Source organism: Sceloporus occidentalis, unplaced genomic scaffold (genome assembly GCF_023333645.1).
Source record: "Sceloporus occidentalis isolate IW3139 unplaced genomic scaffold, rSceOcc1.0.p SCAF_4, whole genome shotgun sequence".
NCBI lineage: Eukaryota > Metazoa > Chordata > Lepidosauria > Squamata > Phrynosomatidae > Sceloporus > Sceloporus occidentalis.
The window spans coordinates 92,354,473-92,382,267 of NW_028316984.1; the positions used below are offsets into that span (position 1 = coordinate 92,354,473).

The 27,795-nt window shown below is 43.2% G+C and overlaps 1 protein-coding gene across 2 annotated transcripts in view; it reads left to right on the plus strand.

Annotated features, from left to right (window-relative positions):
• Positions 1-27,795, plus strand: part of LOC149314349 (tetraspanin-4) — a 771,146-nt gene that overhangs the window by 26,744 nt on the left and 716,607 nt on the right. The window contains exon 2 of one of the 2 annotated variants that reach the window (XM_089520920.1): positions 15,142-15,262. The exons of the other annotated variant lie outside the window; for it this stretch is intronic. Within the exon in view, the coding sequence (XP_089377046.1) occupies positions 15,245-15,262 (18 nt within the window). The 5' untranslated portion in view covers positions 15,142-15,244. The remainder of the gene's footprint in view (positions 1-15,141; positions 15,263-27,795) is intronic. 2 annotated transcript variants of the gene reach the window in all.

Sequence of the window (27,795 nt, forward strand, 5' to 3'; positions counted from 1 at the left end):
GGCCCTTTTCTCTTCGTCCCTGCTGCTGTCGGGTGTCCTTGGGGCATGAAGCCCCACGGACACCCCTTTCCAGACCATGGGGAAGCGGCCTTTTGCCACTTCCCCGCGCCTGTAAAGTGGCGGATCGGGGCTTCCGAGGCTGCCGCTGTGGCAGCTGAGGCCCCGATCCGGCAGAGAAAGGGGCGGGAACAGGCCGCCCCAAAAGGGCGGTCTGTAAACCGCCATAGAGAGTTAAAGAAGTATCAAAATGCTGTAACTGTGTAGTACAGTGATGGCAAACATTTTAGAGACTGAATGCCCAAACTGCAACCCAAAACCCACTTATTTATTGCAAAGTGCCATGTCCCTCTGACTTTCTAGTAACAAACTCTGGCAAACTCTGTGCTGAAGTGATGGTGTGTGTGCCCACAAAGAGGGCTCTGAGTGCCAATTCTGGCACTCGTGCCATAGGTTCGCCACCACTGGTGTAGTACATACATGTTGTTGTTGTTGTTGTTGTTGTTGTTGTTGTTGTTGTTGTGTGTCTTCAAGTCACACTCTCAGCCCCAGAAGACCACATGATAGGTTCACTGATGGTCACCATAAGGTCTCCCAGTGGGTTTCCATGGCTGAGTGGGAAATCAAATCCTGGTCTCCAAGGTCATAGTCCAAAACTCAAACCACTACATCATGCTGGCTCTCAATACACGCACACGCACACGCACACACGCACACACACACTCTTATGCCTTATAGATACAATTCAGATATGCTGAGTGGGTTGATGTTATAGGGGCTGCAGTGACCTTCAAGCTGTTTGAATGAGAAATCTATCTCCCTGAAGCTTCTGGTTTTTATTTTGGGCCTTCTCCTGAATCTAGCTTCGTAAACAGAGGCTCCAATAGATGCAGTAATATGGAATGCCTTGTGCCAAGTTTTGCTATTTTGTTGGTTGTCCCTACTTTGAACAGGTTAATCTGTGGTCACAGTTATTCCTACTTATTCTCTAGGGTGATGTACAGTATGTAGCCCTCTTACCTCTCATTGTATCATCACATTGGAGCCCCTGCTGAGAAAAAGGTGGGATACAAATAAAATAAACAAATATATGAATAAAATCACAACAGTCCTATGTGTGAGACATTGTGACTGGCCCAAGATCACTCTGTGATTTGATGTCTTGGTGGAGATTTGAACTTGAATCTCCCAAGTCCCAGTCCAGTGCTATAACGATTACACTGCACTGATTCTTAGTCATGTCCTTATAATCTCTGAAGGGTGTTTACATGTGGAGTTGCCTTTAAAGCCAATTTGTAACTTTCAGATGGTTCAGAATACATCTTGGCACATCTCTTAGGAATTATAGTGGGCCCCTTGGTATCTGCTGGTATTTGGTTCTCCAGGGGATCCCACTGTATATCAAAATCTATGGATGCTCAATTTCCATCAAATACAGCAGTAGCAATAGCACTTACATTTCTATACTGCTTTACAGTGCTAAGCACTTTCTAAGTGGTTTAGAATCTGTAAGCCAATTGCCCCCAACAAACTAGGTACTCCTTTTACCAACCTATGAAAGGATGGAAAGCTGAGTCAGTCTTGGAGCCCTGCATAATTGAACTCACAACCGTTTGTCTGCAGTGGCATAGTAAAATGGTGTCCCTTTATAAAAAATGGCAAAATCAAGGTTTGCTTTGGGGGATTTATATTTTTTAAAAAATATATATTCTCAACCCATGGATGTTTGAATCAATGGATGAAGAACTCATGTATACATGTAACTGTATCTTATTTAAAAAAGCTCCACCAGCTCCTTATCCACTTCCAGCGCCCGTTCAGAGTACTAGAATGGATGTAGAGCCCTAAACAACTTGAGACACAGCAGCTTAAAGGAATATTTCTTCAAGCCTCTGATTAGGGTGAAGAAGAGAGAATGCCTTCTCAGCTGTGCTCCCATCTGTGGAACTTCATCCTCAAGGAAGTTTCCATGACATCAACAGTGCTTTCTTTTACGCTTCAGGCACCACCCTCCTTTTAATTTTTCCCTATTTTATTAGACATTTTAATGGGTTGATTATTTGCTGTTTGATTCTGCTGGTTTAAAAACATACAGATATAGTATGAAGTAATCTTATTGTTTTGATGTTTTAATTGTTATCCCTTAATTGTTACCCCCTGGTCCCTTCCCTAATTGTTCCCCTTTCTCTCATAAGCCTGGTGATTCATTCTACTCTTGTAACTGAAGCTGGCATGTATTGCCTAAGCACCTAATGTCTGTGGTTTGTTTGTTTCAGCTTACCTATTAAATCTTTTTGTTGCTCATTAGCTGGTCTGCTGGTTATTTTAATTGTGAAAACTGCCCTGGAACCAATAACAGTGAAGGGTGTCATATAAATATTTTACATAAATAAGCCTCTCCTGCAGAGTTAGAGAAATCTTTTGTTTGTTTTTTTGAAAATAGGAAAACTGCATCTTTGATACATGCATACCTTCTGGCAAAATTTGCTAAGCCAACAGCAGAGAACCAGTGTCCTTCCCTCATGGAACAACTGCCAATGACCCAAAGCTTTGTGTAATCTCTTTCATGTTCTGCCCTTCTGCAAAGGAATGTAGAGTGGGGAACATGCCTTGCCATTAGGTTTAGTTTTGTGTTTAGGCTCCATTGGTGCTATCCAGTTCAAATTGGCAAGGGGAGGTGGTAAGGGAGGAACATATGGGTTGTAGGGTTGGCACCAAACTTGGCTGTCCTCAGCATAAATTGTTGGGGTCCTCCTGGACAGAACTTGAAAATGTTACTTCTTTGGACTATGTGGCCAATGGCTTTGCTGGCTATGGGAATCTAGAAGTTATAACCCCAGTATGTAACTTTTCGAAGCAGTGCTCCTGCAGTTTTGGTCAGCTTGGCTCTGGCAGTAATGGCATTTCAGTCAGCTGCGCAGGAACTGAATAGTCTCTCCTCTCCTTTTAGAATTGGGCTGCTACCTTTTAAAAATACTGTGCACTGCACCATGCCACCTATGTAAAACATGGCGCTGTGGATTATAAAAAATGGCAGCTATCCACCTCTGGTTAGAGCTAAGCAGCTACTTACACTGTCAGCTCCCATTTGACCATTATGTTGATGCACTGATATTTGCCCAGAAGATGGGGAGGATGGTGACAACTACAGCAGTGTTGTGGCTGGAGGGCCAAGTGGTAACAACCCAGTCATATTCAGAAACATTCATGTTGTCTTAAGTCACAGATGGGGAACAAAAAATTGCAGGATGAGTTCACATGTTCTGGGGTTGAATTGAAACGTGAGGTGCACACACAGCTGATGGCTTCCATTTTGGTGAGGCTCTGAATCTGTGCTGGATTTTGTTCCAGATTTGGAAGGAGCACCTTGGATAGCTCCTTGAAAGTCCAGACTAAACCCCAGAGCAGACTCACCTTACCCTTCATGTGGGAACCACTGGCTGTCATTGGTGAGGTGGCAGTGACAACATCACATCTGCCCTGTTTCCCACTCTGTACTCTTAGAAGGGAAAAGAAGAGGGGGCATTGGTGAAATGGAGCCCACCCAGTCATTTAATCTAGTGATAATTTAGGAGCCCAGGGAGATTGGCAGCCCAAAAGCTTAAGGCTATGTGTTAAAATGCACATGTTGGAAGTGTGTTGGCAATTGTATTTGTACAGCTTGATTTGTTTTGATGCGGGGGAGAAGATATAATCTTCACAAGAGCGCTGAAGACTGCCTAATGACAGCTTTTACAGATATGTTTGATCTTTGTTTTAAATCAAAGCTGCCATTCTGACTTGTCTTTGGCTAAATTATAATTTGCTGTCTGACATGCCCTTTGTAGCTAAAAGGCTGCTATTACGCCAATATGTTGCAGGCTAATTGTGGCCATAGTGTGGGGACACACAAATTCTTGAAGAAGAAGACAAGGAGGCCCTCTGAGGCACCCTTTGAATCAATAATCAAGAGCCCTGGACTGCTGCCTCTTTCCTACTTTATGTTGTTGTACCTCTGCTAGATCCTCCTAGGAGTTAGCTAAAAAGAAGATAGCTAAGCATCCCTGTTGTATTGTTCCATGCAAAGGGGGATAAATATGCTCAGGAAAATCTATCCTCTTTCCTGTTGTTTGATGAATGTGCAAAATGTTGTCTTCAAAGCTCGAGGCAACTCCTTAACTTCTGTGTGGATCGGAAAGCATTTGTTAGGTCTAAATGGGGGGAAATGTGGTGTGAAGAGGTTACAACCAAATCTGTCTTTAGGAATTCTTACAGACAGAGAAAGCTTTCTCTGAATTTCTTAAACAGACTGGATCACTAATCATCCTGCTTCATGCCAATGTTCCCCTCCCCAAAATCCGAGAACTGTTGTTCAGTGATAAGGCTCTCTAGCAGGGTTTCCCCCCCCTCTAGCACCCTCCCCAGATGACAGCTCCCAAGAGGGAGACCATGACAGGTAAACTTGTAAACAGTTGTCTACAGTTATGCCTAGAAAATGCACAGAGAAATGGAGAGGATATCCTGTTAATGCTGTGGGAATAATTTTTCCTCTTTCAGAACTATAGTAGACATTGAAAATACAATGAAGAGCTCAATCCTCCACGCTCCATCCCTTGTTTTACTCTAGGACTGGGAAGGAACTCAAGCTACCCTGCAGTGTTGTTGGATTGCAGCTCCCAGCATTCCTCACTGTTGGCTAATGGGAGTTGCAGTCGGACATCATGAATGCTACCCTGCTGTAAGATAACATCAGTCTTTCTGGTCTGGACTGGGATCCTTATGGGGTAGGTAAGGGGGATTTAATATGACTCTTTTAGCCTACTGTGATTACAAATTATATTGCAAAATAGTGATCCAAATGGATAGCTGGTGTCAATATAAACTGCAGGCACAGTGTACCTAGTCTGAATCATGGCCATAGCCTACACCATCACTCTCACTAGGATTCTAGTATGAATTGGGTCCCTTTAAGAAAAGGAATAAAAACCTTCACCTTACAGAACTGTAGCATCCTAAAGGTTTTCAGTCAAGAGAATCAGGCTAGGGAATATGTAGCCCTTGAGATATTGTTGGACTTATTACCATCATCATCCTGAGCTAGCACATGGATGATGAGCATTGCAATCTACCCACAAGTTCTTCAGCTCTGTTGAGAGAGAAAGTAAAAAGCCAATGGGAAAGAGTAGAGGATCTCTGAAATAGACCCATAAACCTTTCATGGATTGCTGAACATCTCTCTCCTGCTACATTTCTCAGAATAAGAGAGATGCTGGGAGTTACTTTTGTCCTGAGCCATCTTCTGAGGTGGACTGTGTTTTGGTACTATCTTTTGGCAAGGGTAGTTGTGCCTGATCCTTTGGCATGCCACTGTGACAAGAGCAAAGCCCTGAAAGGAACAAGACTGCCTGGTTTCTTTCTGTGATAAATGAGTTGACTGGTTCTGATCTGCAAGTTATAGTCTTGTCTTTCCTTAGTAATAGACAAGTCTTTCCTTAGTAATAAACAAGATTTTTCCTGGACATGTTCCAAGCATCTCACTCAAATGTTACAACACCACTTGCCCCCCTTTCATCTGGGGAAGGATTTCATTTTCCTGCCCACCATATGAATGTACTGGGTCTACCTGGTTCATACTTTGCATGAAGGAATGTACAGTTGGCCCTCCACATTTGTGGCTTCGACTTTTCCGGATTTGATTATTCCTGGATTTGATTAAGATGTTCTCTCTAGTTATCTATAGGTCCTCCAGCATGACTCTCTTTTCAACTCCTGCCAAAAGTTACACTGAAGAACCTAAAAATTCCTAGAAAGAACACTTTTCAAGGCATTTCTAGGTCCTCCAGCACAATTTCATGGTCAAGATCTGGCAGATCTTGAAAACAGAATTGCCCTAGAGATTCTTAGAGAGTTGTTGTCTCAGGTAAAAAAAATAGTGTTTTTTTATTTCTGTTTTTTTCACTTTCATGGGGTTCCTGTGCCCCTAACCACAGCGAATGTGGAGGGTCCACTGTATAAACAGTTGAACTAATAGACAGGTTTGAACTTAACCTTGGTCTGTGTTATTGTTGTGCCTTCAGGTTGTTTGCTGCAACATATGGTGACTTAAAGCCGATCCTATCATGGATTTTCTTGGCAATTATTTTTTGTTCAGAGGGGGTTGCCTTTGCCCTCCTTCTGAGGTGGAGAGTGTGTGACTTGCCTAAGGTCACTCAGTACTTTCCATGGCCGAGCAGGAATTCGTACCCTGTTCTCTAGTCCAACACCCAAGCCACTACAACATACTGGTTCACAGACCTGCTGTCTGTCTGTGCATGGGCGGAAACTGTGCTTGAAACTCTACTAGCTTTGATCCTTCTAATGGCTGGTTTTTGTTTTTGTTTTCATTCAAGAACTACAGTAATAAACAAAATGCAAAAACCTAAATATTTCATGCAGTATTAATGGCCATGGCATTGGATTCTCTTGACAAATTAAGCGTGTCACTTTGAGTGCCCTTAGGGTGACAGGCACTGCTCAGCATGGTGTTTCTCTCACCTTAGGTGCACATTAAGGCGACATGCTCAGCCTCACAAGCCATAGTGAAGCTATTGCTCTGCAAATCCTGTAACCATAGGGGTCCTATGCTTAAAGCTGTAGTCTTAAAATTACCCTTTCTCACTTCTCCCTTCTCTATTTTGCAGTGGGGGCACTCTGTTGAATAGCAAATTGCTTTTTGTTGTGTTCTATTTAAAATGAACTTTTCAGGTCTTAAAGCATCTACTATGCCTGCACAGTAACTGAATGGAAAAGGTTTTTTATTACAGTGTTTAGGCATGAGTAGAAATGATTATGTTCTGATGGGCAAATAGGAGAGAAGCCCTTAAGCCTGTCCATTGCCTTTATATAAATATGGATTTCAGTTCTTTTGTTCTCTTGCATATGTATTTCATGAATGTAACATTGCTGTAATTTACTGATGCTCTACTGAAAGAGCAGATGTGTACAAGTAAGAAAGGAAGTATGCTAGGAAGATTGGTGTTATGTCATGTACATACACTCCAAAGCTATTAGTGAAACAGGTTTGTGAGGTACAGTATCTAGAAATATTGGGATGTTTGGGACCTGGGCATATTTTACCATGGGGTGATATTCATTGCCAAAGGTTTTATAAAGATTTTGACAATTGAAAGAATTACTGACAAGCACCACAGACACTAAAATTTAAAACTAGGCTGTATAGGGAGTTCGGCAAAATTATAGACTTTAACATGGCTACTTCACTTAACCCCATCCCGCTGCTGCCTGCATCACACTTCCCTCACCTATCTCAAGAAGAGGGAGGGAAAGTGCCTCGTTGGGGGGGGGGGGGGGCTGACATAAAATGACAAATCTTGAAAGCTGGGGTGGGTAAAGATAGACTTCCGGATACTCTTCTAGATACTTTTAATGTGGTTGCCTTTGAAAAGTGTTCAGAAATGTCAGTTAGCCCAAAGAGCTGCGATCATGTTAACTGGGGCTGACTACAAGGAGCACACAACTCCCTTGTTGCAACATCTCCATTCGCTGCCAGTCTGTTTCCAGGAACAATTCTGGTGTTGACATATAAAGCCCTACATGTCTTGGGTCTAAATTGTTTGAAGGACCATACTTCCATTTATGAGCCAATTCGAGCTCTAAGATCATCCAGAGAGGCCTTCCTCTATGTCTCACCACCCTCTCAGGTGCATTTGTGGGAACAAGGAAGAGTTCCTTCTTAGTGGCTACTCCAAGACTTTGGTACCCCTTCTCTAGGGAGGGCAGGATGGCTCTGTCCTTGCTCTCCTTCTATCAGCAAGTCAAAACATTTTCATGCCATCAGGTTTTTACAAACTGACTAGGGTTAAGCTTTTAATGGCCTGTTACAGACAGCCAAAATAAAGCTGCTTCGAGTCACAGTGGAGGTATGGTATTTCAATGATGCATGCGTCCTAAGAATCCAGAAGTCGTACCAAAGCCACGCTCCAGCCTGGAGCGTGGCTTTGGTGCGGCTTCTGGACTCTTAGGACATATGCATCATTGAAATACCATACCTCCACTATGACTCGAAGCAGCTTTATTTTGGCTGTCTGTAACAGGCCAATGCTATGTGGTGCTAGTTTAAAGGTTTATGTCCAGTATAATCTTTTAATTAATTGTAATAACTTTAATGTTTAATTTTTTCCACTTTTCCCACAATGGATCTCACACAGATACGAAGGTCCAACTGTATTAGTACTGTATTAGTTGTATTATTATTGGCTTACAGCACCCATAGACCTAGCCAGTAGTGAGGGATTGGTGGGGGGGGAGTTAAGTAACATCTGGAGTATCATAGCTGCCCACTCCTCCCAAAATGATATCCTCTATGAGTTCTGGACTACAAATCCCACCATAGCACATAATGTCCAAGACATTTTACTCCTTGTCACATGTCTAGGTGCATGGTATCCCAAATATCAGTTTATTTAGTGCATGAGATAGAAAAACCCTTAAGTTCCTTTCCCCATTTCCAGTACTAGAAATACATAAATAATACAGTAACTAACAATTTGTGTTTTATGGACCCCTAAATTTGCTACCTAAAGCAGCTGCTTCAGTTTGTTTACTGATAGGGTCAACCTTGTCCTAACTTATCTCAGGGACACCACAGTTAGGAAACAGGACAAGATTTACTTAAAGCATTGTGGCTTGTTCTGTGTAGTACAGCAGGCTGTCCAATAGCTGGCAACTAAATCTATGTGTCTTTCAGTTTAACACACTGGAGAGGGAAGGTAAGAAGTCAAAAGGGCTGTGTATGAAATCTTACTTGGATGATAACACTGGACACTGGATGGACAAAAACATGAAGGCTACATTGCTAAGCTTACTTGCTTAGACTCATGGCTCATGGAACTTAATAAATCTTGCTTCCAAGTGAGTATACCTAGGAGCAGCCATTTTAAAGCCCTTTGTGTTACCTACTGCTAGTAAAGTTTAACATGTAATTTCTTCTCTTTTGACAGGGTGTGCCATCCCTCTAAGCACAGTTAAATAGTGGTATGTGTGGTGTGTTAGAACTGTGGTGCTCCTGGGGTGAATGATTAAATCACATTGCCTCGCACATCAGGGAATAGTTATTTAGGCATTTGTTCTGAAGGGCAGCGGCTCTTTTTCCTGATCTGATAGGCAGCTGTGGTGAGGCTTTTCTGTGGAGAGTGGGAATAATAAAATAATGTTCTGATCAGGAGGTCATATGATAAAAAGTTTTGCAATGATTGAGAACTCCTTTGATAGATTGATGGTTATGAACAGCTATGCACAGGAAAATGATTATTTTGCAATCATTGCTTTTTCTTTTTTGTGTGGCTGTGAAAGGTGTGTGTGTTTATGGGTTTCTTTTTTTAAAAAATTACTAAAATTTTTATTTAATCATTAAAGTCATTACAAAAAAGAAAAAAACCCCTCACACATCAGTGTGTATGGGTTTCTGTGTAAAAAATCCATTTGATCAGAGTTTTCAATTCTGCATACCTGCCTTCCTTGTCATGGACTGCCTGGATTGGTACCCAAGCTTTCTCCCTCTTTGCCACCACAAGTACCTTCCCAGTCATTTAGGGGTGTACATATGAGATGAAAAATTTCTTCCAGTTTTATGGCAGCACAAAAGTAGCACTTTTAATGGTTTCCAGAATTTCTTCAATGTCTTACAAATGTATTCATACCCTATGGGATATTTGCATGCTGATTGGTGTTATCACTTAATAACCTGAATTTGTGAAATTGGTATCATCAGTCATCCCATGATAAGTCTGTCATTGGAGCCCAGGCCATGGAGGAGAGACGCCGCAAGTGGTGTTGAGGAGACGTGGAGAGCAGAGAGAGTTTGACAGGTGATGCCATCCCCTTCCTTTTCACATCATTATTCTGCAGATGGTTTAAGAGACAGGCCAGGACATTGTGTTGTCCCTTGCAGTCCCCACCACCTCTCTTTCAGTTTGCCACTTCCTTTTCTTAACCAGTGAGCGGTCTGAGTTGTCATTGCTGCTGACAGGGCATCAACCTCACCCTGTCAGTGGGAGTCTGTGTCAGCTTTGCGTCAGTCACTGTGCAGAGTGAGCCTTCTCTTTAGCCACAGCTTGCAAATTCTTCTTTCTCCCTGTGAATTCTCTGGATCATATTATGAGTCTCTTATTTTAGGGATCATGCACTGGAGAAGAAGAATCATCTCTGGCCAAACGATTAGGCATAGTGAACTGCTCACCTCAAGTAGTAGATTTGGGGTGTCCTGAAAAGGTGGTTGTTTTCATTGCTGTTGTGTGCATTCAAGTCATTTCCAACTTGTGACCCTAAGATGACATTGGCATGGAGTTTCCTTGGCACTATTTGTTCAGAGCAGGGAGTTGCCATTACCTTCCTCTGAGGCAGAGAGAGTATTTCTTGCCCCAGGTCACCTTGTGTCTGAGTGGGGATTCAAACCTTGGTTTCCCAGAGTCCTAGTTCAGCACTCAGATCACCGCACCATATTGATTCTACCCGGAAAGGAAAGGAAGTAGTTATTTAATTGACTAGGGGGCTGTACAGAAAGGGCAAAATAAAGCCGCTTCGGGCCACTTTGAAGGTCTGCTGTTTAAATGATGCATACGTCCTAAGAGGCCAGAAGCCGTGCCAAAGCCATGCTCCAGTCCTAAGGACTGGAGCGCTGCTTTGGTGCAGGTTCTGGGCTCTTAAGATGCATGTGTCATTTAAACAGCATACCCCCAAAGTGACTTGAAGCAGCTTTATTTTGGCCTGTCTGTATGGGCCCTAGGACTGTATTTCCAAGATGGGAGGGAGGCACTTGCAAGGTTGTCAGCCTCAGCAGCTACTATGACTTGACTGGCCCAGGGTACTTGATTGGGGGTGGGGAGAAGACGTCAGCAGTCACCGCTTTGTTTCAGGCAGCAAAATGCCTTGAATCAGCCATGAGGAACAGTCCTGAGGAGAACAATGAGGAACAGTGCTGTGATGGTGGAGAGAAAGACATTGAAAGTGTGGTAATTGTATCTTAGGCCATGTCTACATGGAGGAAAAGAAACATTCCCAGTCTGTTCCTACACTGATGCACAGAGCCAAAATGTGCGAAACATGTGTCCACCTTGCACACCAGGGTGATTCTCTGGAGTAAAAAGAGAATCACCTCTTTGCTCTGAATTAGGCCAGAAACTCTGGGGAATCCCCTGAGCATATGGACTGTGTGGTGGTGCAGGGATGAGGGACGTAGGGATCTGGGCCAGGTGACCCACTGATTTCTTCCTGCCTGAAAATTCATGCTACAACACTATCACTAGTTTGCATGGTTCCTCTGACACATACTGCGTTTTAACAGGACTGAGACCAGAACAGAAGAGGAATGGTGCAGAAAGGGTTGCTGGTATCAGCTGATTGTGAGTGCCAGTTATTCAGGCAGCTTTTCCTCCCTGCGAATACGGAAGCCCTTATGGTAAGCCAGGTTTTCCATCATTGTGGACACATCCCTAGAATATGTCACCTCCCTGACTTCCCAAGTCTTGGGAAGTTTTAGGATGGTTTACCCCTGGGAGAGTTTCCATTGTAAGGAGGGATCACCAGGTAATTATGATGCTTTGGGGAGAGAAAGGATGCATTTACAAATATAGGACTTTAGCTGAGGCCATTTAACTAATGCTTCACATCACTTCTCCTGAGAGACAGCCTAGCATTTCCAAGGGGGCCCTTTCCACTCGAGTTTGGAAATAATTTGTTAAACATTAATTAATCAACCCTAATTTGTTAAAAAAATTCAACAATAATAAAAATCATTTTTTGGTCACTAAACTCGAACTACATTACAGTACTATTTTTAAAAAGTACTGATTAATCATTCTTGTCACTTTCATTTGTTATTGGCCAATTGTAGTCATTTTAAAGATTTCCTAATTTAATGAAATATCAAAGTAATGAACTTGCCAATTTCATTTCCTCATATTTTAACATTAACAGATTATATACCTTTGGTGGTTTAACACTAAAGTAAGGAGGTGCCATGATTTTTGGGGATTGTAGTGAAACCTCCAAATGTCCACATGTGGCCCAGAGGCCACATGATTACTACCCCTGTTTTAAATAAATTTAAAAAACCCCACACATGCCTTTTTTCTGTTCTGGCAAAGATCTTGTTTATCTCTTCTTTAGTTGCATGGGAGTCACTTATTTCAAACTTGCCCATTTAGAAGAGAAGAGAACTCCTATCACTGGAATCCAATTAGGTGCAGCTGCACCTAATTTTAAGAACCAAAGGCCAATTGAAATAACAACATCTTAGCTGTCTTCAGAAACTCAAGAGGAGATGGAGCCAGACTAATCTTCTTCAGGTGGGACTTATACAGTCAGGGTTCTGCTACAGAAGTCTTGTCATGTTTCTATCGACCATCAGCTCTAGTATTGCTAGGTTTTCAAAACAGCAGTTAGGGACAATAGAATTATATGACATGCAGTATTGACAGTCAGGAAGCTGCCATTAATAAGTTTGCATTCTGCTCAAAAACCAGATAAAAGTATTGATTTCCATTAACTTAGCCATATGTTTACCTGTAAAATTAACATATTGTCCACATTCATAAATTGCACAATGCACACATTTCTGTCTTTGTGAAGGGCCCATACCTCAAAATACAGGAGTGTTTTGGCATCTTCATCAGATCTATGTAAAAGGGAAAGCTTTCCAACCCTCAAATAGGGGACATAACTTATCAGAAGGCATATCTGCCAGTCCCCTAAGGTACAGGCTTCCTGACCTTCAGATAAGGGCTAACCTTTATAATAAGGGACATCTGGCAGCTCTAATCAGTTTCCATTTTGTTGGCCATTTGGTGTTAATACCCAGACACCTATTGAAACGGTCTGTCTGGGCTAATTTTATTTTATTCTCTCTCTCTCTCTCTCTCTCTCTCTCACACACACACACACACGTCGTGTGCTTTCAAGTCATTTCCAAAGTATGGCGACCCTAAGGCAAATCTGTCATGTGGGTTTATTGCAAAATTTGTTCAGAGGAGTCTTCCTTTGAGGCTGACTTGTCCAAAGTCACTTGGTGGGTTTCTATGGACGAGGAGAGATTTGAACACCGTCCTAGTCTAACAGGCAAACCAATGCTAGCTTTCAGAGAGAGAAAGATATTTCACAACTGGCAACGACAGCCATCCCTCCACAAGCTTGACCTCTCTCCTTCCTCTCGCTCTCCCAGGATTAGGTTCTTTATAAACCTAATGGATCTTCATTGCTGATTTAAGATCAAGCCACTGCCCAGTTTGGATTAGCTGATAACAAAATACACTCTTGCTGAGAAAATCTATTTCCTCTCCAGCTACTCTGCAGACTTCAGGAAAACTGAGTGAGGTGCAGGGAGTTTGAGAGGGATGAGTGGCAGACGTGGTTGGCATCTCTGCTAATCAAAAAGGCCTCGGACTAATAACCTAGGAGCCCTAACTTCACTACACAACTGAACATAATATATGTTTCCAGCCCAGTTCATCTAAAGGCTGTGATTCTCCCATATGAATCTGCCCTTTTTTCAGATGTTCTGGGGAGGCCCTGCTCTCTATCCCACCATCTTCTGGTAGGAACATGGAAGAGGGCCTTCACCATGGTTGCTTCCAGTTCTGGAACTTCCTTCTCAGAAAATTTAGATGGGTATCTTCCTTGCTCTCCTTCCACAGGCAGGTGGAAACCTTTTTGTTTTGGCAGGCGTTTTGCTCATTGGTTGCTTTGGGGGAATTTGTTGTTGCATGTCTTCAAATCATTTCTGACTTATGGCAACCCTAAGGCCATGGTGTTGTCATGGCGTTTTCTTACCAAATTTCTTCAGAGGAGGTTTGACATTGCCCTCCTCTGAAGCCGAGAGAGCGTGACTTGTCCAAGGTCACTCAATGGGTTGCATGGCTGAGCTGGGAATTGAACCCTGGTCTCCAGAGGCAGAGTCCAACATTCAAACCACTATGCCTCACTGGCCTTGTATAATATGCTAGATCAGGGATCGGCAACCCCTGGCCCGCGGGCCGGAGGCGGCAGGACCGGCCCCAGCCCGGTCCTGCCGCCTCCTCCTCCACCTCCTCCTCTGCCTCAGGCCGCGCGGCCCTCCTCCTCCTCCACCGCGTGGTGGAAGCTTCGTCCCCGGTGTGCGGCTCCGCCCCCAGAGGGTGGAAGCTCCGCCCCCGGCATGCGCCCCCGCCCCCGGAGGGTGGAAGCTCCACCCCTGGCTTCGGCCCCCCGAGTTGTCTGAGGGACAGCAACCCGGCCCCCGGCTCAAAAAGGTTGCCTACCCCTGTGCTAGATTTTTCAATCCCCCCTTTCTTTTTATTAGTTTATAGTTTTTATATAGTTAAACGTTTGTATGCCGTACATTTTTAATTATGATGTTTATCACACTATACTCTTAAAGTGCTACTATTCCACTTTGACTGCTCTAGCTGCCTCCTGCTGCATTCTGGGATTGACAGTTTTAAGGAGGGGTATTTAGAATTCTCAGGCAGAGAACTTCTGTGCCTGAGAATTCTAAATACCCCTCCTTAAAACTGCAAATCCCAGAATGCAACAGGAGGCAGCTAGAGGAGTCAAAGTGGAATAGTAGCACTTTAAGAGCATAGTGTGATAAACATCTATGTTTGTTTTAAAAATTCTAAGCTGGTTTGAATCTTGAACCAATAAGAAGGTGGTATATAAATAAATTGTTATGGGAAGACAGGAGGGAAAACACATTGTCTTTTTCCAGACATGAACAAAGGTGGAAGATAAGAGGATGCATTCATGTTCTTAGTGGGGTTTTTCATATAGTTAGCCATATTGAGTGTACAGTGTCTTTATTAGGTGGCCATTTTGTGTGTCTTAAATAAGTGGCTATTTTTTCTCATAATTAACTGGTGGTCTACCCATGGCTCCTAATAAGGGTAAGAGAGGTGCTAAAGGCAAGAGGCCAGCACCACCACCTAAAAGGCCTTCTGTGGTGGTTATTCATCTAGTGAGGAATCGGATGATTCCCATCTTGATATAATGGAGGCAAGGGTTAGGGCCTGAGAAGAGTCTTATGGTGTTGTGGCCTCAGTGCCTCAGGCTACCCCTTTCCAATGACTGCCTAAACGTGAGAATAAGGCCAGATGATATGATGCCATTAATGCTAGTCTTTTTGCTCTAGAACAGGCTAAGGTGAGACCAGATATCGGATCAACACAGCCAGTCCAGAGGGTTAAGGGCCAGGTTTCAGAAACGATACCAGACGCTGAAGAGGCAGTTCAACTTGTTAATGTTCCTGCAGCTTCAGGTGGGTTGTTTGCGCAGTTCAGTGACCCTTCGCCTGGTTATCCTTGGCCCTGGGGGTTCCTTATACAGCCTCAGCCTTCAGGTTGTCAAAGGACTAGTGTGTGTGGGGGGGGGTCTGATAAAAAGGTTGATGCCCAGGTTACTTTTCCCAGAGGACATGGGTGTTGTCCTAGACAACAACTTCAATGGGGCCAGTGGGATGGTTCTGGATGCCCACAGCCCCTTCTTGTTGGCTGGGCTTCAACCCTCGTTGGCTTGGGCCTGTTCCTATGGTTGGATTTACGGGGGTGGCCCCTTTTGGGGACATATCTTTGCCCCTTGGGGATCATTTACCCTAGTCCACTTTGGATAAAATTTATAGGGATAATGTTTAGATATCTTTTCCCTCCTCTATCATGAATTCACAAAGACAAAAGAAGAGGAGCTGGATGATAAATAAAAGGAGAAGTGCGGAAACGTAAATTTGATCATAATTTCACCAACTGGCTTAATAGTTTCCTGATTTATGACAGCATTATTGTAAGGCACAGCCTGTTCGGGGTGGGGCATTGTTTCAGTATATTGATATAATTCATAAGCCCTATACAGATTATTCTGGGCCAGCCTGGCTGTTATATGATGAGGCTTTTAGGATGGGAGCTTCCCTCTATCCTACAATGCGATGGAACATGTTGCATTCGCAGTTGTGGATGCAGCTGATACCCTAGCTTGGCTTATGCGGGGTGAGTGCACTCACAGTGGTCACCTGGTTAAGAAGTCTCCCAATCGAAATCTATCTCAGACACAGGCTCAGTCTACTTCCTCCCAACCGGACCCCATTCCTTTCAGAACTGTAACAAGGGGAGGCCCCAGTCCAGACCAGGCAAGGACAGACACAACAAGCAATCAGGGCCAGCTCCCCAAGCTGGAAAGGGGTTCCACCCCTGTCAAGCTTAAAGCTGTGGATGAGTTTAGAATGAGCTATCACTTGTCTTATCCCCATGGCCAGTCTAATGAATTATGTACTGTACACTATGCTTCCTTTGACACAGCTGTTAAGTGGGACAGGACTTTTGGTTTTGGGGCTGAACTGGCTAAATGTTCAGCCTAAGTCAGTCTTCCAGCTGTTGCCTCTTCACCCCTTTAGATTTTGAACTGTTGGTTTTCAAGTACAAGGGTAAGTTTTACATGGATCATGCAATCATAGAATTAAAAAAGACCACAAGGGCCATCCAGTCCAACTCTCCTGCCATGTAGGAACTCTCATAACCCTTCACTATTCCTTTTCTGTTTCTGTCGACGACACTTCTATTCAACCGGTTCATCAAGCCTGCAGTCTTGGCTTCATTTTTGAAGCTATTCTTCTCTGTCATTTATTTCCCAGATCCAGGCCACCGCCAAGACCTGTAGATTCTTTCTCCACAACATTGCCATTCCTCTCAGCCTCTACTGCCAAGACTCTGGTCCATGCCCTAGTGGTTTCGCGACTAGATTATTGTAACCTCCTTCTGACAGGGCTTCCTCTTTCACACCTCCATCCTTTAATCTCTGTCCAGTATTCAGCTGCCCGTATTGTCTGAATGGGTATAAACTTGCAGTGAAAAGGTGTGGCTGGAAGTTTTGGATTATTCTCTTTGGTTGGATAAATGCTCTATTTAGTTGCAAATTGTTGAGCTTTAATCGTTAACAACCAGTTGGCAGACATGCTTTTTCAGGAAATCCATGCATTTATAAATGGAAAAAAAGATGATGTGTTTTCAATCAGTTATTTAAATCTGTCTCTTTTCTTGATTATTTAAATTGCCTTGATTTTAAATGAGTCTGCACTTAACTCTTGAACATATGGAAAATCAAGACCATTTTCTATAGATCCAGCAGAACTGAAGGGCACCAAGATGGGGAAGCCTGCTCTAGAAAAGAGATGGAGAACTTTGGGTCTATGGCAGAGGGCAGTCCTGTTGGTAAACATTTGCTATTATCTCTTATCGGTGATGGGAGACAACAAATAAAAATATATTGAAACTTGGGAAGGTTTTACATGGAACTTAGCTCTGCTTTGCATGCCTAAAAGTTCTCACAGCCCCCAAGCATAAAACTGAGTTGTACTTTGTATGTTTACTTGGAAAATGCCTTAGTCGGTAAGAGTTGGAACTGGCCTTAACCATTTTCTTTGGCTTTTCCCTTTGGCCTCATGCTCCATGTGCAGTGGAAGGCAGTCTCCAAGGCTCTTTTCCAATAAGAATTCAAGAGGCATTAGCTCCTCATAACATCACTGATCATTGCCACTCATGCCATTAATATGCCCTCCAACTGTCCCAGTTAAGTACAGTTTATGCTAGCACTTTAAGATTTTGGGAATACTATACTTTAAAAAGAGAAGACATACTTATCTGAGGCCCGTTACAGACGGGCTCTTGAGGCGCCCCCGTCACGTGCTAGGGGTTGGCCGGGGACCTAGCGTCCACACTGGCCTCACCCCTAGCACGTGATGGGGGCGTAATAATGGCGGCGCCCTATACACACAGGCGCTGCCATTACATTCCGGACGCATAGCGTCCGCACGTTGTGCAGCGCTTATGATGTCGCAAGTGCGCCATTGGCACCTCGCGGCGTCATAACCGCACCGTGGGAAGAAGCGCCATTTTGGGGCTTCTTTCTTGCTCCGCGCGGGAACCGTGCGGTTTGGCTGTTGCGGCTCCCGCACGGAGCAACCAGCAGCGCCGGCAGACCGCCGCTTTTAGGTGGTCTGTAACGCGCCTAGGTCTCCAGAGCTGATGCAAAAGGATCTTGTAGCACCATTGAGACCAGCTGTGTGAAAGTAGTTGTAGTGTAAGCTTTTGGAATCCCCCTCTTCAGTCTCAAAGGTGCTACAAGGTCCTTTTGCATATTGATATTTCAGACTAACGTGGCTTTGTATCTACATCCAGAGCCAATGGTGAGTGTAGACATAGAAGAGATCTATGACTGGCCAATTGTCTATAGCATTATGAAATTTGAACGTTTATTGACCAAATTTCCTACCCAGCTTCCTTCATCCTCCCTCCCCTGCTGTCTGCAAAGGTCTGTGTGGATTCAAAAACACTATCCAGGAAATCCTAACTAGCAATAAATGAGGCTTTCTGTTGTGAAAAATCTCTCTCTCTCTCTTTCTCTTTTGCAATAGTTTGGACAGGCCCCAAGGAGGATAATTCATTCTTAGCACTGGGACAAAAATCCTGGCCACCACCATCTGTTCTAGCAAGTTTCTTTTGATCCATGCAGCATGGCAGGATCACAGTTGCCTTCAGTTAAAGAAGGTACTGCTGTTTCCCAGCACTATTAATGGCAAATGATGGAAAATTCTGCACATATGCTTCTCTGGCCCAGAGACATTTTGAATCCTGCCAACTCTGTCTCTTTAAATCTGTTTTTGATCACTTTGGTTTCAAAGAAAATATCTATTTCTCTGATTTAACGAGGAATTAAAAAATAATAATAAAACAATTTTTTTTACCAAGGTTGTTCTGCCAAATACATACATATTTTAAAAACAGGTTTGCTGACGTGATATTGAAAGCAGCTTTTGCTGCATACCCTTTTCCTGTTCCTATTGAATTATATTAGTAGTCATGGAAAAGAGCAGTGAGCAGTAAATCTCTTAATTAATGTGCAGGACTTCTAGGAGAAGGCTTTAGAGGTGATAGTGGGTCATATTTTAGATACTGCAGCATGAAACCGCAGGATCTCTTAAGTTGCCCTGCAAAGAACTCTGGCTAAAATTGCACACACATTCTGAAGCATTTAATTAATGATGGAGGATATTTTTCCTCCATTTCATTTAGCGTGCATTCTCAAGCTGTTCATAAGTGATACTTTCCCCTGTGTGTGTCACTACATTTTTCACATACCCCCTCCAACTACTGTGGAAGTTGGTACTTGCCTACCCAAAATGCAAAACATGGAAGAGTTTATTTTTTGGTGAAATTTGTGCCCATGCTGGTTGGGGTATGTGTGTGGAAGTTGCAGTCTTAACAACAATAAGTGGTGCTTAAATGCTGATTTCTGCTTCATTACAACCTGAAGTCACACAGTATCAGTCTAGCTTGCTTTGCTGCTGTGTTTTTTCACACCACCATTTTGCTTTCCAGGCTAAAGAAAGCCTTTGTCAGTTTTTCTTTTTCTCTCCGCTCTTTCAGAAGCAGAAATGGCTGAAGCAGCAGGAGGGGAAAGAAAATGGTGGGTTAAGTAAAGTTAGTTCCTGATCATTTTGGTTTTTATGAGAGCGCAGGGAGGGAGAAAATGAAGAGAAAATGAATCACTGAAATAGCTGAGGTGGTTTCAGGTGGAAAGGAAGCAAAAACTTTGAAAGCCAGGATTGTGCTATCACTGGTATAATCTTCCTTTCAAAATTGTATCAGGAAGCAGAGAGAAGACCATCCCATAGCTGGACACTGTGGATGGAAGAAATGAATGTGTGTGTGTGTAGGATATATCTGTTTGAAGGAGGGAGGAGACTTGGCCTAAATTTCTTGCCCTGTGTTGCCTTCCTCTTGATACGATAGGGCTCTATTCTCTGGAAGAGTTTTAGGCAGAGGCTTAAATATACATGTGTGTGTGTGTGTGTGTGTGTTGTATGCCTTCAAGTCATTTCTGACTTATAGTGACCCTAAGGTGAGCCTATCATGGGGTTTTCTTGGCAAGATTTATTCAGAAGATGTTTCCCATCACCTTCTGAGGCTGAGAGAGTGTGACTTGCCCAGTGGGTTTCATGGCTGAGCTGGGAATTGATTCCTGGTCTCTAGAGTTGCAGTCGAGTTTTGTGATAGGCTTGTCTTGGGTTCGACATAAGTCAGAAATGACTTGAAGCCACACAACTTAGATCATGCATACTTAAACCTGAACTGTGATGATTAGTCTGAACTATAGTTGACATACTGAATCCATTGCTGACTGGTGAGTCACTGTGTAGGTAAATCTTATTGATCCAATAGTTCTACTCTAATAGCTCTATTTTAATTGGAAAGATTAAAATGCTGTGTTTGTGTTCAGTAAGTTGACACCATTCAACCATTAGCACTACAACAACACAGCTGGTCGGGAGATTTTAACAGTTTTGAAAAGGATCTGGCATGTGCAGCACCAGCACATTCTCTTATGGACAGAGGTAGCATGTATAGCAGGGATGAAAGTACAGTATGAAATTCTTTATTATGGTCAAAGACCAGCAGGTATACAGCAGGTATAGCAGGGATGGCCAAGAGCAGCACTCCAGATGTGTTTGGACTATAATGACTGTCAACACTAGCCACTGTACCGGTAGAGAAGAATGCTGAGAGTTGCAGTCCAACAATATCTGTGAGGATACACTTTGGTAAGCCCTGCTTTAGTATCTATAACACCTTCTTCAGTTGAAACAAGTTTTGCAAGATGTGAAGTTACCCATTGTGTTTATAGCACTGCCTCCACCCTTTGGTGGACTTCTGCTGTTTCTTGGTATGTGGAGTCCTTCTTTCCAGGACTGTATTTTCCAAGGAAAGAAATGAGTACCCAGTGGAAGAGAACCTTGCCAGGGTCAGGCTCTGACCTGCCAAAATAGACAATGAGAAACTTTCCCCATCTATATCTAATATTGCAAAAATATATATTTTTTTAAAAGTTGAATGCACTTTGCAAGCTCATGATTTACACTTAACAAGCAACAAGGGGGTCATTCCTACTATGAAAAATATGAATTGGCAAATGAGTTATATGACCCTTGTCCCCAATTGAAACCGTTTCAACCCTGGTGTGGTTGGTTGCAATTGTGATGATGCAAGGCAAATGGGAAAAAAAACCCTTCATTATTCAAAGGGCAGTGCCCTGGCAGTCTTTTTTTAGAAAAAACAATTCTGCAACGGGTATAACAAGGGGGAACAATGGATCAGAATCACATCATTTGGGGAGTGGGAGGTACAAATGACAGAGGGGTGGTAAATGTCACACACCCCCAGTGCTGCCTTTTTACTTTAAAAAAACAAGAAAAGAAATTAATCGATTAATTGATCGTGATTTCACAACTGTGGAATTGGTACAGTGTGAAATCGTTCTATCAGTTTCACAATCAATTAAAAAAAACCAACGGTTTGCCTTGCCTTCAATTCCTCCTCCTCCTTAATGATAGCCTGGCACCATCCTGCTTCCCCTGCCTCTGCCTGTCTCTCCTGGCCCCTCTCCGACCGGACCCCTCTCCTCCTTCTTCCCGCTTCATGCTGTGGGCCCCACCAAGGGTTGGGGACGGCGGAGGAGAAGGGCACCTTGACAAGCGTGGGAGTGTTTTCCTTCTGCCTCCTCTGCCTCTTTTTGGTTGAGGCTCCTTTCTCACTCCCAGCCACCAGGAGGTGAGCTTGGGGGGGGGGTCACACTCTCTCAGCCACAGGGGAAGAGAAGGGCAAACCTCCTCTGAGGATATCCCCCTCCCATTAGTCCCAAGCCGGGCTGCTGTTTGCATCACTGATGATTGTTGGGCAGAATGAAGCGGCACAGTTCTAGTGGGGACGACAGCCAGGGCAGAAATAAAATGATTGCAAGGGGGCTTATAAAAGATCCGTTTTCATAGTGGGTATTACGCCAGAGGCAAATAGATTCCCCAAAGCAAAGCAGAAGCACATCACTGATCAAATTATAAGGTGAGTGGGAATGACCCCCAAGACTGTTGTGGCCACAAGCTTTCTTGGACCCCACCTCACTTCATCAGATCTTATCTGACACACTGAAGCAAGGAGCAACCACTTATACCTCATGTACTCCCTTTCCTTTCCCTCAAATTGTGAAAGATAGCCTGAAACATGACAATGTGAGCCTTAAGGAACATCTGTTTTCTAGCTGCAATGAAAGTTTATGCAAGCATAACAAATACATAGAGAGTTTGTATTCAGCTACATTCTTCCATTCATCTTACATCTAGTTGCAAATTAGAAGTACTGTATTTGCAACTCTCCTCCTCCTCCTCCTCTTTTCTCTCTCTCTCTCTCTCACACTATTCCAAAGGAAATTGGAATATAAATATAAGCACAGGTACATTTTAAGTTCATTGTTATAAATAAGGCAAAGAGTTACTTTAAAATAGTTCATTAGGAATAGTAACAAACTAGTCATTTTCCCAATACAGGTCTCTGAATGGATGCTAATAACTATCCTGCATGGCAGGGGGTTAGTCTGGAGGGCCCAACTCTATGATTCTGTGCATATTTAAAAAGATTTAAACTGCCATCCAAAGTATTTTAGGCTCTCTTTTGTTACTGATAAAGCTGTGCAAAGGACAAAGTATAGCCTTCAATGCACTTGACCAGATTTCTAGAGGCCTGTTATTGCTATTAGCCATTAAAGAAGATAGAATTACAATTACAAGCCAGCCTTTGTTCATTTAGAGAAGGTCATTTAGAAAGAAATTTATTCTCACTCAAGCCCATTTTCATACCCTCCAGCATTTCAAAGAATTGTAGACTTGGAAGAGGCCTCAAGGGCCATCTAGTCCAACCCTCTGCCATGAAGGAAGACAATATCAAAACACTCCCAACAGATGGCCATCAAGTCTCTGTTTAAAAACCTCCAAAGAAGGAGACTCCACCACACTTGGAGGCAGCGTATTCTACTGTCAAACAGCTCTTATGTCAGGAAGTTTTAGGTACTGTGGGTGTTCAAAAGGACTTCCTAAAGTTTGCTCACTGCATCAACACCAAAAGATTACTTTGTATACTCATGAATAAGTCTAGACATTTTAATTTAAAAAAATGAACCCAGTCAATCAGTCAAACAATATTCCCACATATTCCCACATATACATATATGAGAACCATCTCCTGGTGAAAGGCAAGAGAATAATCTATCCTGGAAGCACTGACCCCCCCCCCCCCACTCCCTCATCCATCCAGCCTTTAGTATGAAAACAAATAGTGATGCCTTCTGGAATTTCGTAAGTTCTTTGACATTGTTTTCCTTTGCTTCATCGTTTAGATCTTTTGTTGTATGCCCTTAAGTCGTATCCTCAACTTATCCAAGGATCATATAAAAATCCATAAATATCGCCCCTGAACCTACTCTCGATTTATAATCAAGTATATAATCTCATGCAGCACACTGGGACTCTATGGAAGAAGGGTTATGTGTGCGTGGTAGAAGTTGGCCAGCTTCTTGTGGAACAGGTTTGCTGATTATGGGTTCTTTGAGTAGAAAGGAAAGAGAGAGTCCAAACAGAGAGGCCAAGATAAAGCTGCTTCAGTCCTAAGGACTGGAGCACAACTTTGGTGCAGCTTCTGGCCTCTTAAGATGCATGTGTCATTTAAAAAGCATACCTCCAAAGTGACTCGAAGCAGCTTTATTTTGGCCTGTCTGTATGGGCCCAGAGTTGTAAACATGAATGAGAGAATCTGGGGCTTTCTTTAAGTGAAATGAGAAAAAGGGAGCATCAATTTTTGCAGAAACTGGGGGGAAGCAGAAGAGGGATCTAGAAGGGGGGGGGGATGAGTTTTTGAAATGAGAAATGAATAAAAGGGAGAGGCCAGGAAGAGAAATAAATGGGGAAAGAAGGAAAATATTTTCAGTGGGCAATGATTTATTTAAAGCTTTCCTGTGCGGCCTTTCTGTCCTAAAAAAGGTCCCCCAAAGTGGATTCCAAGACATGTATATGTTTCAAAATTACAAAAATACAGTCAACCATTTCAAACAAATAATAGTAGAAAGTGTTAAATAACATCAATTAAAACAGCAGCAAGTGGAGAACATAAAACTGGGTGAGTTACAAACGAAATCAACCAACAGCAGGAGGATAAAAACTCGAGGCAAATTAATAGCTTGGCAAAATAAAAAATGTTTCTGTAGCCTGCCCACAACACAGAAGAGAGAAGGAGCCAGCAGAATCTTTCATACCAGGGCAGAGGAATGTAATTAGGCTCAGAGACGATTCCAGTTCAATCATCATGAAGGACCCCATGGCCTGTTACAGACAGTCAAAATAAAGCTGCTTCGAGTCACAGTGGAGGTATGGTGTTTCAATGATGCATGCGTCCTAAGAGTCCAGAACCCACACCAAAGCCATGCTCCAGTCCTTAGGGCTGGTTCATGGCTTTGGTGCGACTTCTGGACTCTTAGGACACATGCATCATTGAAACACCATACCTCCACTGTGACTCGAAGCAGCTTTATTTTGGCTGTCTGTAACAGGCCCTAGTTTAGTTTGGAACCACACTGTCACACACTTGTAGAAGCTCATGTGAAGACGGCAGCCTAATACAAGGGCAGAGAACATGTGGCCTTCTGATGTATTAGACTGCAGCTTCCATCATCCCTCACTATTGGCTATGCTACCTAGATCGGGTGGGAATTGCAGTCCAATTACATCTACACTACCACACATGTTCCCCAATCCTGGTCTAGCATCTGATATTTTAGAGGCAGTGTTATCTTCCGTTTTGTTCTCAAGATTGACAAATTTTCTACCAGAGCCTATGAGGCTGCCTTATACAAATGCATTTTATTGGTCTGTCTAACTCAGTGCTTCTCAATTATTTTCTGTCATGCCCCCCCTAGGAAGAAGAAAACATTTCGCGCCCCCCGTGCGACTGTAAATAGTATCATTTGTCTATAAAATTGTTATAAGTACACCTCTGCATAACAGAGCCTCGCGCCCCCCCTGGGGGGCCCGCCCCACTATTTGAGAAAGCCTGGTCTAACTCAGCATTAACTACTCCACCCCTTGGCAACCTTGGTACTTGCTGAAGTTTTGTCTTGCATGTCCCATCAGCTCCAGCCAGCATGGTCAGTAGTCAAGGATTATGAGAGCAGTAGGTCAAAACTTCTGGAAGTATCCAGGTTGGGGAAGGCAAGTCTGTGTTGGCTAGCAGCAGATCTCCAGAGTTTCACACAGAAATCTTTCCTAGCCTTACCAGGAGATGCAAGGAATTGAATTTAGGACTGTTTGCACTCAGAACCTGATGGCACAGTGGTTAAATGCCTGTACTGCAGCCATAAGGTTGTGAGTACAGTACCAGCCAGAGGCTCCAGCTTGACTCAGGCTTGCATCCTTCCCATGTCACTAAAATGAACACCCAGCTTGTTGGAGGCAGTTAGCTTACATGTTGTAAACTGCTTAGGGGGTGCTAAAGTGCACTGATAAGCAGTACAGAAATGTACTTGCTATTGCTATTGTTGTTACTATTGCTATTAATAAACTCCATAAATATAATTATTGGCTATGTGAAGAAGTATTGTACCATTGTAGGGATTGCCCAGATCTGGATTCCCACCCTCCAATTAGCCTCCATCGTTATCTTTTACGCTACCGGGACTCTGCTTGAAATTTTTTTACTTCATTTTAATTTTTATTGTACACTAATTTTTTTTTAACTTTTCTTCTTGGTTTAATCTCGTTTTAGTGTTTAATTGTGTTTTTATGATGAGGGGAGGGATGGGGACCTTGGAATTTTTAATGCATTTCTCTTTTAACTATATCTTGTTTTACTGCTGCAATCCACTTGGATTCCTTGAGATTAAGCAGAATACAAATTATTATTATTATTATTATTATTATTATTATTATTTCATCTTGGTAGACACAAGGAGTGATGAGGGAAAACTGTTCAGAACATAGAATTTGCAACATGATGAAGATGGTGTTTCATAGAATCATAGAATTGTAGAGTTGGAAGAGACTGCAAGGGCCATCCAGTCCAACCCCCTGCCATGCAGGAAATCTAAATCAAAGCATCCCCGACAGATGGCCATCCAGCCTCTGTTTGAAGACCTCTAAGGAAGGAGACTCCACCACACTTCGAGGGAGTTTGTTCCACTTTTGAACATCCCTTACTGTCAGGAAGTTCCTCCTAATGTTGAGGTGGAATCTCTTTTCCTGCAGCTTGCATCCAATGCTCCGGGTCCTAGTCTCTGGAGCAGCAGAAAACAAGCTTGCTCCCTCCTAAACATACCCAGTTCCCTAAGTCATTTCTCATAGGACATGGTTTCCAGACCCTTCACCATTTTAGTCGCCCTCTTTTGGACACGCTCCAGTTTCTCAATGTCCTTTTTGAATTGTGGCACCCAGAACTGGACACAATATTCCATGTGGGGCCTGACCAGAGCAGAATATAGTGGCACTATTACTTCCTTTGATCTAGACACTATACTTCTATTGATGCAGCCTAAAATCGCATTGGCCTTGTTAGCTGCCGCATCGCACTGTTGACTCATGTTCAACTTGTGGTCTACTTAGACTCCTAGATCCCTTTCACATGTTATCTCCTTAAGCCAAGTGTCCCCCATCCTATATCTGTGCATTTCATTTTTTCGCCCTAAGTGCAGTACCTTACATTTACATTACAATCAGCCAAAAGTCAGCTCAAATGGCACAGTAAGGGACAACATATCATTTCCTGTGCAATGAAATCTCTTTTTGTGCTCCCTGGGCAGATGCAGGGGAAAGGAAAACAAAATGCCTCCCTCCCACACACATACAGTTGCTCACCCTTGGACTAAGAGGGTAGTCTTTGGAAGCTAACAAGCTGAGTGTGTGGTATATCTCTTCCCTATTCTTTGTCCCGAGCAGAACTTGGAAAAATTACTTGGGTGGATGACAACTCCCAGAATCTCCTATCTATTATGGCCAGTGAAAGGTATGCTGTACCTGAACATGGGGGTTCCATTTGGCTCTTGTGGCTGAACATGAGTGATGAAGGTACGAGGAAATTGGGATAGATGGGTAGCTTTGGGTTCTCTTTTAACCCCATCTTCCACATACTAGACTTGTTTTCTGCGAGGCTGTTGTGTCCTCCCCCCCGGCCAATTCATTTGCTTGCATTTAGAGCAGGGGTAGGCAACCTTTTTGAGCCGGGGGCCGGGTTGCTGTCCCTCAGACAACTGGGGGGGGGGGGGGGGCGAAGCCAAAAAATAAATAAGTAAATATATTTTTTTAAAAAATAATTAAATAAATAAACCGGGATAAATCTAGGACAAAATTTTCAAATGGAGGACATTTTTATAAAGACTGGAGGACACGCAAAAAAATTTGCTGATTTTAAAAAAAATGTTAATATAAATGCATGTTTTGGTGGCTTCTATAGACAATTGCCTCCCTTGCCCGCCACTTGCCCCCCCCTTGCCCCCCTCCTCCTGATAGGCCAAAGGCCCCACGCACTCACATGAGAGGCCAAAGGCTCCGGCGGCAGTCGGCGGCAGGACCAGGCTGGGGCCGGTCCCAAGGCCTTGCCGGGCCGCATCTGGCCCGCGGGCCGCAGGTTGCCTACCCCTGATTTAGAGGAATAAGTTAATTGATCTTGGAACACTGTTCTGAAATCGTTGGCTGGATGTGCAGTTCTTCAAAACGTAAACATGCTTACTTTGGACTATGGAAACATTCTTGCCCGCTTAGTTTCTTATTCTTTTGTATTGCAAACTTAACTGTGCTATAGATGTGATGTGGTGATTTGAGGTCTACTGCCTTACTTAGTTTAACATAAGTGGAACGTAAATGGAAACACCTCTATCAGAGAGGACTACAACAAGGCCACATTTTTACAACCTCTTTTGCTTGTTTGTTTTGTTTATTCA